At 45.8% G+C, this 15,217-nt stretch overlaps 1 protein-coding gene across 2 annotated transcripts in view; it reads right to left on the reverse strand.

Annotated features, from left to right (window-relative positions):
* Positions 1-15,217, reverse strand: part of LOC116943897 (uncharacterized) — a 70,300-nt gene that overhangs the window by 29,206 nt on the left and 25,877 nt on the right. For both annotated transcript variants that reach the window (XM_032957224.2, XM_032957222.2), the window contains 9 exons: positions 10,380-10,478; positions 9,822-9,866; positions 8,891-8,989; positions 8,336-8,389; positions 7,610-7,717; positions 7,137-7,190; positions 5,718-5,816; positions 5,249-5,302; positions 3,222-3,320 (listed from right to left, as the gene is read on the reverse strand). In XM_032957224.2, the coding sequence (XP_032813115.1) occupies positions 3,222-3,320; positions 5,249-5,302; positions 5,718-5,816; positions 7,137-7,190; positions 7,610-7,717; positions 8,336-8,389; positions 8,891-8,989; positions 9,822-9,866; positions 10,380-10,478 (711 nt within the window). The remainder of the gene's footprint in view (positions 1-3,221; positions 3,321-5,248; positions 5,303-5,717; positions 5,817-7,136; positions 7,191-7,609; positions 7,718-8,335; positions 8,390-8,890; positions 8,990-9,821; positions 9,867-10,379; positions 10,479-15,217) is intronic.

Here is a 15,217-nt window from a genome sequence, read left to right on the forward strand (position 1 = left end):
ATTCCGCTGATGTAGGTGCCACCACCGCCATCATCTATTGTGCGGCGGTTGAACTTACGACTCTCGGTCCGAACAGGCAACCGGGTTTGTTCTTATCTCTGAAAGTTCGTAAGTCGAATGTCCGCAAGTAGATGAGTCCCTGTATGCTTGCAATTACAGCAAAGACTCAGTAAGCGGTTTGACAAAAGTGTGCCAGGGCTGTAAGGGGGCACTCTAATGATGCACAGTCGGTCTTGTTTCTTTGGTCAGCGCATCGCTGTGCCGCAGGGTGGCAACACAGCTAAAGATGTAATAAAGTGTCTGAGGTTGATTTCCTGAGGAAACCAATACAGGCAGTAAAACCCTGCAGGCAGAATGTACATACGGTGGATGGGAGTTCCCGACAGAGAGAAGCACTTGATTGCCCTAGCCCAGAATATTACATGTACTCCATATCGTATTTGTATAACAGGTAAGAACAACATGTCGCATAATAAACAGTGCTGTATTTTATTATGCAGCGTGATGCATCTGTGGATACACCACTGGTTTCTAAGGACACCAGCTTACGTATCGTTGGATGCTGTAAGTATATGTCGCATTGGTCACGTTGGACAAAGCGTATCAGAAGAGTGTTGTAATAAATGTATATTGATCTTGGTGGGAGACATGTAGAGCCTTTGAATTGACATATAGTTTTCTCTTCAGATTTGTACAATTATTTTAGCGATGTGTATATATATACACGCATCGCCCTGTGCATTGAGCCCACTGCGAACAAAATGGTGTTCTACGAGTTATACATATTCATTTTCCGTACGAAAGTGAAGCATTTCATCTTCCATATGTTAGAAATGTCTGTTTTTCCTCGACACATGCTCACGTTAATCAGAATCGCTGTCGTTTTTATAACGACCGGCTGACCTTCATGACAGAGCTGCATCAAGCCACTTTCGGCGCGATACCGTGATTTTCAAGTTCATCTGGAAATTATTTTAATTAAGAAAAAAAATCTTGCTTTTTAGCGGGCTCGTTAATTACCGGCATTGCTTGAGGAGCGTACTCGGGTTTATATCCTTGCCTGCGTTTCACGCGCCGTTCATGGATGAAATCTGCTTTCATCTGAATGCCTTTCAGATCCAGTAATGTGTAATGTATGTTGTATGTATGTTGAACTTCATTCGCACCGAACGTAGCCAACCGTGCTCATCGAAGGCACAGGGGAAGGACAACAAACTAAACAGCAGTTATATATAATCTTGGTTCTTTCGGTAAAGTCACGTAGAAGGGAAACAATAAAATAATAAAAATATAAAACAATAAAATTCTCACGACGTTTCGACTGCAACGCAAGCCGAAAACAAAAATCAAAATTTAAACAGCAGTTATAAAGAAATTAGTTTTCAATCTAAATTTAAAAGTGCAATGCACCAGTGGCTTCCTCATATCGGAAGGAAGAGCGTTCCAGACGGCCGCAGAAGCGCATCATATCCCGCACGATGCGGTGACACGTCTTTGTTAAATGATCCAGTAGCCAAAAGCCACTGCGAGGATGACCCGGAATTCGTGTGGTGGTTTTTGCTCCTTGACGAGATCAGCAAGATATTATTTGTGGCAAGCCACTTGTGTGAAACTTATTCCGTCGGCAACCGGAAGCCAATCCAGCTTGGCGAGCACTGGATGGACACGGTCGGATCTTGCAGAACCCGGCACGGCACATGCCAGGTAATTTTGTACATGCCGCAGTTTGGTAATGTCCTTTGCCAGATGTCCCTAGAGGTAGTGAGTTGCAGTAATCGAGCCGTGCCGATACTATGATATCGATTATATAAATGCGTTTTGGAAAATCCAGCGCCCCCTTCCCCCGAAGCCGCCGGATAATCGATGACCTCATGTATTTGCATGTTTTTCGGTGATTTGTCTGCCTTTTCCCTGTACTTTGCACTGCTGGCGTGTTTTTGTGTTGCTTGTTGTTGAAACGTTCTTGCCCGCCTCTACTGGAGATCTATGAAAATGAGCTTTATAGCTCATCGGATTCCTCCAGCGTGAATAAATATTTTGGGGGAAAAAAAAGATAGGCAGAAAGCTTACTGGCTCATTCGCTTCGAAAGTCACACTGGTCACGACTGCAAACGCCCATATCACTATTATTCACGGTGGCATCTGTTTGCATTTGTTCTGCAGGCATTCCATTTGTGCTCAGTTATGAGGAGCGAAGTACTAAAGAATCCCATTCGGAATCTCTACCATCAGGAGAAAAAAAAAGCCCGATTATCTCCAGGTATAATGCGAGAAAGTGATCGCTGTGTGTACGGCACGAGGCCGTGGGCTGGATTTGGTGCTGGCATATTGTTGGTGCACGTGGGTCGGGTCGCTTGGCCGGTTTTCACGTAGGACCATAACCAATCAGCTTCAAAGAACACTGCAGGACCATGGCAGATGGTGATGGCTTGCGGAGGCCTTCATCCAGAAGTGGATTGATTATGGCTCACGATCGAATGATATAACGCTTTCAAAGACTGGCTTTGCTAGGAATTGAATTACTGGCCGATAAACTTGGTTTGTTGATCGACAATCCTGTGTTCTTACATCGGAGTGATATGATTACTAAGAGTGGATATTAAATGTGAAATAGACCACGTTTAAGAATGATTTACCAAATGTCATAAAGATGAACCCTCTGCCTATTATTTTGGGTGTTTTTAGATCACTTTTGTGTGATAACTGAAAAATGCCAGAATATTACAGTACAATCTAGACAAATCATTAAGCATTATTGTAAATCTAGAGAAAATCCATACTCCTCAGACCTGGCTTCCAGCGCCTTCGACGTGAATCCACTATTAAAGAGCAGTATTCGGAAAAGCGATTTTCCAGTAACGTTGAAATGGAATGTGCAATGATCGATTCTGTAATCAACTAATGAGCCTTCACTCCTTCAATCTTCTCAGCCTCACAATTCTGATGATTCTGTCGATTTATACTCTTGGAGCCTCTGAGTCCCCGAAGAGCCCGACTAATAGCTCTTACAGGTGGTGGGATTCAAACTGTTGCTCATCACTAAACTAAGTGAAGGGTATATCGAAAGACAAAGAAAAAAAAAGAGGCAACGCTTTCCTAAGTTAATCCGACTGCTTTACGCGAGCGGGTACCCCCGGGCGTTTCCATCACCCCACGTGATTCCAAAATAAGGAACCGGTGCAGGCGCTGCGATGGTGTGTGCTTGGCGTTTGAGTACGTACGCCAGCGCCCTTAGGTCCGGGGAAGCCCATGACTCCGGGCTGGCCGCGAGCACCCTGGGGGCCAGGTGGCCCAGGTCGTCCATCCTCACCTGGAGCACCCTGTCGGAGGAACACAACATCCCACTTATGGATCCGCCGCAAAGACACGAGCATAACAATTCGAATTTCATACGCAGAGGTGGCGAGATGTTAACTACCTAGCCCGGTATACAGGAGGATGTGAGTCCGATTCCGACCCTGACAATGCCTGTATATGTGGAGTTTGCATGTCCTCCCCGTGGTCGCGTGGATTTTTCTCCGGATCCTCCGGTTCCCCCCCCCCCCCCCCCCACATTTACAAACACGCGTTTAGAGTATTTGGCTGCTGAACATTTCCACGTGATAAGCCATTTCGTTTGGCTATCATTTGCGAGCAGGTTCGCTTCCGAAAAAGAGCTATATAGCTCAGTGGACCCTTTCCCGGTAAAATAAAAATACAATGTTTTCGTTTTATACAGCTAAAGGTGCAGCCCTGCAATTGCTTCGTCGTGCCACTGCTGGTAGAAGGGCCTTCACTGGATTGCTCTCTCCAGAGAAGGGCCCCCGAGTGCTCTCGATCGTGCAGAGGATTTTTGTTAATTTATTTTTTGTCGGCTTCTCTTCCACGCTAGACAGGCGTTTTGGAAGAGATGGGAGGTACCCACATTCTACCCCACCGCACGTGTGCTCTGCACATCATGCAAATGCGGTGCGCCCATTGATGATGCTGGGTAGACAAGAGGCAGGAAATAAATAAATAAACGTCTCACATTTCCAACTGCTGCACCGGGGAAATTGAACCGGAAACCTCTGAATTGAAAGTCGATTGTGCTATACAGTGGACTGTAATCAACTAATTACTATGCAGACATCGGCCGTCTAACTTTCACGTTACTTACACGTATAAATTCATCACATGCGTTACATGGCATCTAAATTACACACCTCAAAGTAATCGATAATTATCTAAATTACACGAGGCAGGGTGAATTGGTCGTTTGTGTCTGTATTTCATTACTTGAGTAATTTGAATATATTTCGCCCATCTCTCTGGACCCCCACTACTTTGCCATGGGATTGGCCGTGTGTCACGTGACCACCACCAGAGGATGCGTTTGGCATGACCTAAGATGTAGTTTGTCGTGGTTTATTTTGTCAGATGTTGGAGGGGAGGGGGGGGGCAAGTGCTGTTGTTAGCCAATACACGGGCCGGAACTTTGTCTTTGGTTTTGTTTGTATATGTGGACGGCAGAGGGCAGTGCAGCTACATCTATTGTGTCGATGCTCCCCGTCTATGCTTCCCCACCTTCATCAACGCGCACTGACCAACAGTGGTGGTGAAAGATGATCAAATAACCCTCACGAGCCACACGGCAATGGGGAGAGGCCCTCATCCAGCAGTGGACTGGCGAAAGGGCTGTACATGGACAATAACGATGCAATGGAAAATAACTAAATGAAAATCTCAACTCAATTAAAAACTGCCAAAAAGTAACAGAATGCTCTCGTGGACACGGTCACATTGTTCACACTCGAAATGAGTCGGTGACAGAGGTATCGTGGCTCTATTGACCACCGGCATTGATTGGCACGTCATGGCCTAAATCTGTCAGTGTGGTGGTGAGCGGTGGTGCGGCGGTTAGCGCCACGCTGCGCTGCGAACCTGGCTACCCGGGTTCGATTCCCGCTCACGGCGAACACCGAGTGACGATTATCTGAACCGGCACAGGGACCTCCCCTAGATCGACTCAACCTCAAATGAGCACCCGGTGCGGTGTGTAAACATCGTCACCGGGGAGACAAAGGCGGCCGGGCGTGGTGTTGGCCACCCGCCCCCTCGCGTGCCGTGCCGGCCCTTCATTAAGTGCTACTCGCTAACAGCACTTGCCCCAACGGCTAAGGCTACACGGGGGATCTTTGTCTTTGTTGTGATCAGTAGTCCAGTGCATGTTGCTGTGTGCCGTGATCGTGAACGGGGATTCATTTTGGACGAGGCACTGCGAGCGCACCTGAGGGCCCAGCTTTCCTTCAGCCCCTGGGCTACCTGGACTGCCTGTCAGACCCTGCACACACACACACACAAGACACATGTAAAATACACATTTAAAAACTCGTTGCAAAAATTATGCACCTTAAAAAAAAACGAGTGCGATCGCTAGTATTTTCTCTTGCGTGGGAGAAGTTTGTTAAATAATGAAATCTCAGATGTATTCATTTTAAATTCAAATAAATGTATTGTTGTTTTTAGCCTGTTGGCTTTCCAGGCTCTTAATATCCAGCGACCAAGTAAAAAAATGCTGATCAATAACATTGCAACAAATGCTGGGTTATCAGATATTACTGGCAAGAATACTCCGTCAAAAAGCTCATTCATACGTGGAGATAGAACGGAGTTCTGCTTTCGTTTGCCTTTACGCACGACACAACATTACGTAAATGAGCTCGTGTTTAAATTAAATTAACGTCTGTGCTACTCACGCGGGCACCGGGTAGGCCAGCCTCTCCAGGTCGGCCGGGGTCTCCGTTGGCCCCCTTTGGCCCAGCAGGACCCGATGGGCCTCTCTCGCCAGGTGCACCCTGGGAAGGACAACACCGTACTTTACCAGGGCAACGTATCGGCAAGTGCAGCATTTCAATGGGGGACACCGGCCTGACGTAGCCACTCGTTAAACCTGAGCTAACGGCTTCAGTGACAACTCAAATTGGCATCCTTGTGATGGAACGACAGCGGAGGATAATTATTCGCAGGGTGGCCCTGGCTGACTGCGTGGGGGAGGAGGGGGCGGGTGGTCCCTGCCCAGTTAAATTTTCGTAATTTTTTTGATCGCCCTGCTGTTTGTGTAGCTTGGGAATGGTGGGGGGGGGGGGGGGTAGGAGGTGGGGGCTTCGCTTTGTGCCACAACGGCTAACGCTTCACATCTGGTGAGAGGGGCACACACAGAGATCCGAGAGTGGCAAAATCAAACGCACGAGCGCTCACATCTGCCAGTGACCAGCGTCGCCCTCGCGCGGTGTGTGCAGCCGTTGGCCACGGCGTGACGTTGGTCAGAGGGGGGTAACGTGGTGCCCGAGCGGACAACTCGTCTCCGCTCGTGGTTTATCGTATCTCGCTTGCTGGGAGAGAATATGGCAAGTAAGTGGCCATAGTGGTGCAATACCACATGCTGGGTGGCTGGTGAGTAGAAACTAGAGAGGATGCGATGGATATTGTCACGCAAATCAGCTGGGTGACTGGTTATAGCGGATCACAATTATAAGGTTTGCTAAGTGCAAATCCTGGTAGGGGGTTCACATGGCCCATTATCCTTCCAGGGCCGATAAAACGAGTACCACTTTGTGGGGAAGTCAACAGTGGTTGTCGTATGGAGATACTCACCCCCTGCCATTGGAATGTGGAATTTCCACCACTGGCTCAGGGTTCATTTGAGCAGGAAATAATGTTAACTTCTTTACTATCAGCAGTACTGTACTAAAATTGGAAAGCAAATCAAGTGGCACAAATATGTTTGCACCTGATGGTAATATGCAGTAGAAGCTGTATAAGATATCATGGAAATTGTAATGGCCACATGTTTGAGTAAACACATTGGTATGTCACGATGGGGCGATTCATGGACTAACATCAGTTATTTCGCTCACAATACAGGGATGGAAAAATGCCCGTGAGAATCTATGATTTATACCGATTTTATGCAGAAGTACCAATTTTACATTTTGGTTAATGGAATGAACACATTTTAGTTAAATGACATGGAGGAAACAGGAAACAAAGCGAACAAGATCCCAAAATACGAGACGAGAACAGACGATGGTAGAATCGACGCCGATTGTGGCAATTCGGATTATCGAATTTATCTACGGACGCTCATCCGTAGGTACATATGAAAACAATCGTACCTTTGGTCCAGCAAGTCCATCTTGACCTGGGAATCCACGGTTGCCAGGAGCTCCCTAGAAAATCACACATCAAAAGTAAATTGCGTTTAAATTTGCGTACAATCCAACGTCGATGTAGAAAATAAAAATAAAAACCCACAACTCTTGGACGTCAGCCTGCAAGAAACGTCGCCTCGAATGTCAAAAGGACGCGCGGGGAGCCGAACCCGACGCCAACACAACGCTTGGAAGAGGTACAAAAGCGCGCGCCGAGCGGCACGGCAACATTTGGTTTGGCCGGTTCGGGCGTTGGGCAACGAGAGCACTTTGAGTCAAAGCGGAGAGAGACGGCTGCTTTGCTTGGCGCTATTAAAACACCGCGAGAGAATTGCGGGCTGAGCGCAGCAGGGAGTCGAGGTATGCGCGAGATGGCCACGCGTGCCACCGCCGCCGGAGGAGGAGGAGTTGCAGGAGGTGCTGGAGGTGTCACTCACTCTCTCGCCGGGAGGACCGTTAGGACCAGCTGCTCCGGGTTCTCCACGTGCTCCCCGTTTGCCTTCCTCACCCGCCTGCCCAGGAGGTCCTTGGAGACCGGCTGGTCCCTGCACAAGTCATCGGAGGGAGACAGCGAGGAATCAATCCCATTGTTCACTCTCATAAAAACTCTTCTTTTTTATTATTCCAAACAGTGGCGATGCATTCGTTTCGTCCGCAATATCCCTCTTGAAGGAACGTACGTGCACAATGTTCCTAAGTGCTCATAGCAGTGCATTGTCAGGGTTACAGTTAACATATTCAAGTGACTTCAGGAGATTGCAAGGAATCAAGCCGTTGTTCATCCTAATTATTAAATAAATAAATAAAGGTCAGGCGATACATCAGCTAATCCACAATATCCCATACAAAACTTAAGTTCAAAAGGTACTGAATTGTCAAGTACTCGCACAAGTTAATTATCAACGATGGTTGAGATTGCTTGTGCGTGGTGTATCACGCTGCTGCTTGATTTGCCAAACACGCATCCTTGGCTTTGCTTATAAATTATTATAATTTTTTAATGTTCCCTGGATATGCTGTTCATGTTTATATGCTTGCCACATAGAGCAACATCCTGTGGTGGTGTGTGTAATGTTGATACTGTATATAAAACAAAGATGATAACTTATTATTATAATGTTATTAAATGGTAATGTGGGGTTTAGCAGGACGTCAACACTTACAATCTCTCCCTTGGGTCCAGCCTCACCCTTGAAACCATGAGCACCTGGCTCACCCTACGAAATGAGGAATGAGAGACATCAAATGTTAGTATCACTTCCAAAAAAACATCACATGCACTGAATACAATACACCATACAGTGGCACTCGATGCCGATCTTGGCACAATAAGCCAGACCGGATATATCATATTAATAGAAACAAGATAAATGCATGGGATGAAGAACAAAAGCCATGGAAATATATTCATGTAGATATTACATTTCAAAGGAAGTACCAGGGATTAATTTTAGCCAGGTCTGTCTGGGCCCGCAACCCGGAAACTATCTCAGCATTCAGCACACCACACCCGCTTTACCTCTCGCCGTGGCTATCGCTATTATCACACGCCTACTCTAGCCTACCAACTGACCAGCAAATATGTCCACACTTGGTGGCACACCACATTCAGTATACGTCTCACTGCTGGCTGTGGTTACTAATCACGTGACGACTGTTGTCTACCGGCGAGCTGCAAAACGTTCAGTGAGAAATTGTAAGTCCTGGGAGCTACCCACCTGTTGACCTTTAGGCCCAGATGGTCCAGTCGCCCCCTGTGGCCCTGGAGCCCCACGTGGTCCTGGGAAACCTGGAGCACCAGCAATACCAGGAGCACCCTGCACACACGCACGCATGCACACACACACACGAGAGAGGTCAAGTGTAAGTGCAGGTGCGCGCTGTACACGCATACCGAGATGCCAGCTCCAGCGCTCGGGAGTGATGGTGAACTTTTGGCTCGCACACAGTCCATGAATCAACCTCGTGCACGTCTCTCCTGACGCACAGTTAGTATAATCACGTGGCTACACTGTCAGTGTTGGCACTGCGAAAAGTGACACTGTAGTTGTCCTCGTGAATGTAATGTCATTAGAATTATATGAATGTTATCTTTGGGCATGTAGCAAATCTCCTCCCCAAGTGGATCGACCAGTTGACATCATTCCGGGGTCATGATTTGATTTCTAGAATGGATGATTGTTATTTTTTTTGTCGTCTAATTTTTTACGCCATATTGTTTGCATTGTATTCTTCTGCCTCGACCTTTAGAGTTTCGTCGAGATCCCATTTGTCTGAATGAAACATTTTACATATAATTTGCTTAAAATCGCCATAGATGGTAAATGATTGATTCTGACCTGTGCGATTTGACGCGTGATTCGTGAGTGAAAATATTGATTTTAATCAATCAACCGATGCGTTGTCACATATGCCTAAATGTCATCTCGGTTGCTACCGATGCACTGCTCTAATTTCTTGCCACCGTCATGATAACTGTCATCAGCCGTCTTTCACCTGGGTTGGTTTGCATCGCAATGAGGACGTAGCTTTCAGTAGCTCAAGGCCAAAAGTATACATAACAGTATAGTTCACCGTGTTATGTTATGTTTGAATGCGCGCAATAAAGGTTAGGAATCTTCACGTAGATCAACGAAGCAGGATACTTACAGATGACCCTTTGGCGCCTGGGAGACCATCAGTTCCAGGATTTCCCTGTTCAAGACAAAGACACAAAGGGAATGTTAACAGTGGCGATTTGACCAATTCACCTGGAAATTCACCTGATCCCATCAGATCTGGGAAGCTAAAGAAGGTTTGTGCCTGGATATCGCTCGGATGGGGCACACATTATAGGCCGCTGCAGGGCTACGTGTTTTAGTCCATCTTTTTTGTTGCAGTTTCATCTAAATCCAACGCACATTTGGGAACTTTAAAAGGATTTTCATTAAGCCAGTGGTGGTGGGTGCTTTTGGTCCCCCCCCCCTCCTAAAAAAGATGGACATTCCATCTCTTATGAAACACACTCTCTTCTGATATTAGGAAATCTAGATTGAAAACTCATTCCTTCAGAACCGCTTTTTTCTGCTTAGGTCCCCCCCCCACCGCACACTCAGATTAGCGCGGTCGGCTTCGTGCGGTGCGAATGATGCTCAACGTACATGCACGCACGGGCACATGCATACGTTCTGTGGGAGACTGTGATCACGGGCAGATGGATCGACTCACGGGAGCTCCACTGGGTCCGGAAGAGCCGGGGGCGCCTCCTTCTCCTCGTGCACCTTGCGCTCCTTCGGGTCCTCTTGCTCCAGTGGGGCCTGCCTCTCCCTGTGCGACACGAACACACACAAGAGCGGTATTCCCTTCGTCGTTCGCCGCGAGGGATACGTTCCGGAGGTGCTCGTGAATCGAGCATTTTCGCTGCTAATGGTGTTGGCCTATGAGTGTCGTACGTGCGACGCCTGCAGATGCTTCTAGAAAGCTTGGATAAGTTCTCTCTCTCTCGTCTCTGTCATATCTTTATCTCATCACTTTTACTCGCCACATTCTCTCTCATCACTTTATCTCGTCGCTGTTTTTTTCTCTCTCTCTCTCGACGCAGTCATGTAGGGTTCCAGATGCCAAAATCGCGGATAGCAAGTTCGTGTATAACGAGGGAAAACTAAACACACACACGGATGGGTGACCAGCATAAACAGATTGCCAGATGGCCGGAGTGCCAAGAGTGCCGAGTTGGCACCGAGAACCTCGAATTTTTAATCCGCTTTTCAGAAATTATTATTTTCAAGGTGGCTGGTCGGGTCAGACGTCAGAGTGCGGAGCCAACACCACTGAAATTCTGAGTTCGACGAATTGTGGGTTCTTAAGTTATCGAATTTCTGATCACTGATAACCACCAAAGCAAAAAATAATATTTAAGAAGTAAATTCCATTTTTTGCAATTATTTTTGATTCATTTTAGCCCGACCAAAATATAGGTTGACTTTCATGCGACAGCCTTGTATCAGAATGTGTGGAACGTGTGAAAGAGACCCTTCTGGAAGGAGTTTTTTGGGAGCATCTTTTGGGCAGCCACTATCTGACACACAGGGCGCACTGCTCTGCGAGATTCCCAAGCAGATTGTTTCTCTCGTAGCATGCAGCCAGTAGCATAATTTGAATAAATTAGGAAAAATTAAAACATCATAAAAAAGGGATTAGCCAGAGGCCCCACAACAACACTGCCACCACCACCATCACCCCCCTCCCCACTTAAACACAAAGTGAAATATGGTCACACATACTCATTCACATGCCTCATTCCACCCAAAACTCCTTATCTGCTTGGCTGCATGCCTGTGCGACCAGCTGCAGGTTCCTTCATGTGCCCATCTGCTTTCTCTCCACAAGGCTTCCGCTCTGCTCACACGAGGCCTTTGCTCCACACTCTGCCCCCTAACGGTGGAATATTGGCAGACGTGGCCCGCGCTAACCATCCCACGTGAACCAACAATCCAATTAACGTCGTCCCAAAAGCAGAGTGAGCTGCCAGTCTTCACTTCACACGATGGCAACGCAGCGATCTCTGAAACTACAATAAGTATTATTTCGCCAGCGATGACAACATTAATGTGTCCAGTCAAAAGACCTCGAGACAGCAGTGCATGCCCGCAGATCTGAGGCACTGCACACTGGTTGTTCTAGAGTGGCATCCCTAGACGAGGGTGATATTCCAAAGTAGTTTCGAGCTACCACGACCAGCACCCATGCTGCGCTCGAGAAAGAAGGGAGGGCGCTTGGAGGTTTATTTAAGTAATGGCTTTCCTCCTTCAAATGTCCCGTGAAAAGAGATATTTATTTTGAAAAAAAAAAATTCCGTTTTGAGGCTGGGTGGGACTGAACAAGCAAGCCCTGTGAGGGGAATCTCTGTCTTCCAAGCAATCCTCTCTCTCTGTCTCTCTCTCTTCACACACACACAATCCAGTTCTTCTCATTAGCAGGGATTAACATTCCTGGCCAATCCAGGAAATATCAACGTCGTCCTCCTGAATGAACAGCTTGTGTTTACATGAGACAACAAGGATGGAGTCAAATTGGCAAGCAATGGGTTGGGTTTTTTTTTACTTTGGGACCAGTCTATTGGCTTTGCTTTTCACGTGAAGCAAGTAACTTGGCTCACCGATGGAACAGGCCTCGTATATTTGTAAGTGTTTAGAGCAAAATTTGATTTATTTATTGTGAGTAAAACCAATTAACCTCTGGGATGTAATATTTAGTCTTGGACATATTTAAGCTATATTCCAGCAACCCAGCCCTCAAAGACCATCGTAATTTACATTAGCCACTCAACCACGGTCACATATATGTATTAGATGATGACGAACCAAACTATGGATTGCCATAGATTGCAGTGACTTCAAACTGCCATTAAACAAATATATATGGCCAAATCATGTTTATGTGCCAAGCACAAAGAAACCAGATGATATTCGACCAATTGCGGGTTCTCAGGCAATTACATGTCGAGTGAAAACTATTGGGAGAAAAAAAGAGTTGAGTTTATAATTGTAACACACTGCCTGTTAATGGGTCCAACAGGGAATTTTAAAGAACGTTCTGGCCGTAATGGCCAATACTAATTTAAACAAATGACAGATGTATTACACCTACACGCATTGCATTGGAGAGTGGCTAATTCGAACCTCCGACTAGCACGGTTGGCGATGTACTGTGCGAAAGAAGTTCAACACACATGCATATTGGCCTGAAAGTGACACTCTAACCTGGCAAAAACCCAGCTAAAGCATATTGGAGAGGAACAGGTCGAATTACTTTTCAACTCCAGAAACTCTACAGCTGTAGTTCATCTTCCATGACACCTAATAGTAATAATTTACAGAAGGGGCTTTAATGTTGACAAATAGGTAGACTGACTATGATTCATCGGATTGGGGTGGCCACCGTCAACTGGAACACAGTCGGTTCCACTTGAAGTTAAAATATAAATCTCCCAGAACCTGAGCCCGATCTCATCAGAACTTCGAGAGCTAAGCAGGGGTTGAGTCTGGTTAGTTACTGGAATGGGAGACTGCTTGAGAATGCCTGGTGTTGTAGTCTTGGGCTGAGAGGGGGCAGTGCAGCCATGGGTTATTTAATCAATCTGTGTGTAACGTGTAGTGTTATCCCCTCGTATATAATGGTATTCTCTGAGAACTCTGGTTTCCAATCACATTACAAGCACCCATTAATGGAATTGGCCAAACATCCCAATGCAGAACTGTCCTGAAAAAGAGTCTTGAGACTCTGAGACTTGAGTGAATAAATTAAATACATTATTATTTACTTTCAGAGTACAGCCTTCATCGCCCGACTTCCACTTAACATTAAAAGCTCAGAATCAACGAGCCGCACGTTTATCGAAAGTTGAGCTCGCACAGGTCAAAGGGGCACCACGAATGTGTTGGGTGAATAACAACACACAGCAGTCCACGCGCGAATGAATCACTGCCTGAGACTTGGGTTGTCTAATTTCAATTGAGGTTTATGATCGACGCGCGATGCCTAAATGTGGTTCACAGCGTGCTACTTGATTTGCTCCGAACAAGCTTGACTTTGGTGCGCTACTTAAGAGCCTTAGCATGCACTTCCTGTCGTCATAGGCATTAATTTTCCATAGATTAATTCAGCGGATGAAATCTCAGCATCTGAAGAAGATGATTAATGGCTTGGTGAGGCCTTCATCCAGCGGTCGATTTCCCATGGTTCACGATAATTTATAATTTAATATATTACATTCTATTTCAATAGCATATATACGTGTGTTAATTGGTCATTCGCTTTGCAAAAATCTAAAGTTTTATACTGAAATTGCAGTCCAGTACTAATGACCATCGCTTTACTCTGAATACTTCTCAAATTAGTACAAATTTACATAACATATTAATACATATACCATAGCAGACTATCAACTGTTATATTTTGCTCATACTGTATACATTACTGCATCGCATGATCGCTAACTGCTAGAACAGACATTAATCTACCATTGAATTAACCATGGCTAATGATAACTGTATAGATGGTAATAATAATAATTATTATGTTTAGTCATATACTGCATGTATGGAGAAAATGTAATTACTACCACGCTGCAAATCTTTGTTAAACATGAGCTTTATATTACCATCATTTACTCAACTGCCAATCAAACAAATGTGCATTGGAATGCTCATGCATAGCTTGCCACATCACGAACTGCCAGGCCATGATTTGCATAATGAGATATCTGACTTCTGGGTTATGGTGCTTTAAGGGGTCAGGTTATTATCAAGCACAATGAATCATTTTTAATATATTAATAAATCACTTTAACACACACACACACGTACATATTATAAATATCCTAATTCTATCTGGCAGTCGAGATAACGACGCTGTAGTTCATCACCGTACTGCTGATTAGAGGAATGTGGCTTCCTCTGGATTGGCCAAAGCATCAGAGGGGAATGGGCCTCCTGGACGAGGCTCTCGGGGAAAATATATTGGGGGGGAAAGGCCAAGAAGTAAAAGGTTGAAGAAACGAAGAGGTTAGCACAAGATCGTACAGACTGGACGGACCCTTGAATCAAGAACCTGCATTTAAGCAGAACATTCTAGAAGACGATGCGATGGTAGTCATTGATTGCTTCCCAGTTTGTAAATGCAGACAATTCCACTATTAAGAGGAATCACAATTTCCCTGAAAGCCAATTGACCTGAAATTAGACAGGTCACATTGGCACGAGAAACCGTCACAGTTGGGTCACCTGCACCCAGGTGACAGCCTAAACGCTGCTCCAATACTGAAAATTCCACTCCAGTAAACCCTCGCTACTCAAGGCAATGGGAGGTAGGGCTATCCCAGATTATATAAAAAATTAAGATAATGCAAAACATGTAAGTGTCACTTCTCAATGTAAGTCTGTATTGTTTCCCTCTGTTCAATGGTGGGGGGAGGGGGGGAAAGTAGAAATATTTGATCACTTTTTTATGTCTTCCGTAAGTAACGTGTACACTGAGTCACTGACCCGCGACGAGTTAAGAGCAGC

This window comes from Petromyzon marinus, chromosome 19 (genome assembly GCF_048934315.1).
Source record: "Petromyzon marinus isolate PM22_M1 ecotype Great Lakes invasive population chromosome 19, UKy_Petmar_22M1.pri1.0, whole genome shotgun sequence".
Lineage (NCBI taxonomy): Eukaryota > Metazoa > Chordata > Hyperoartia > Petromyzontiformes > Petromyzontidae > Petromyzon > Petromyzon marinus.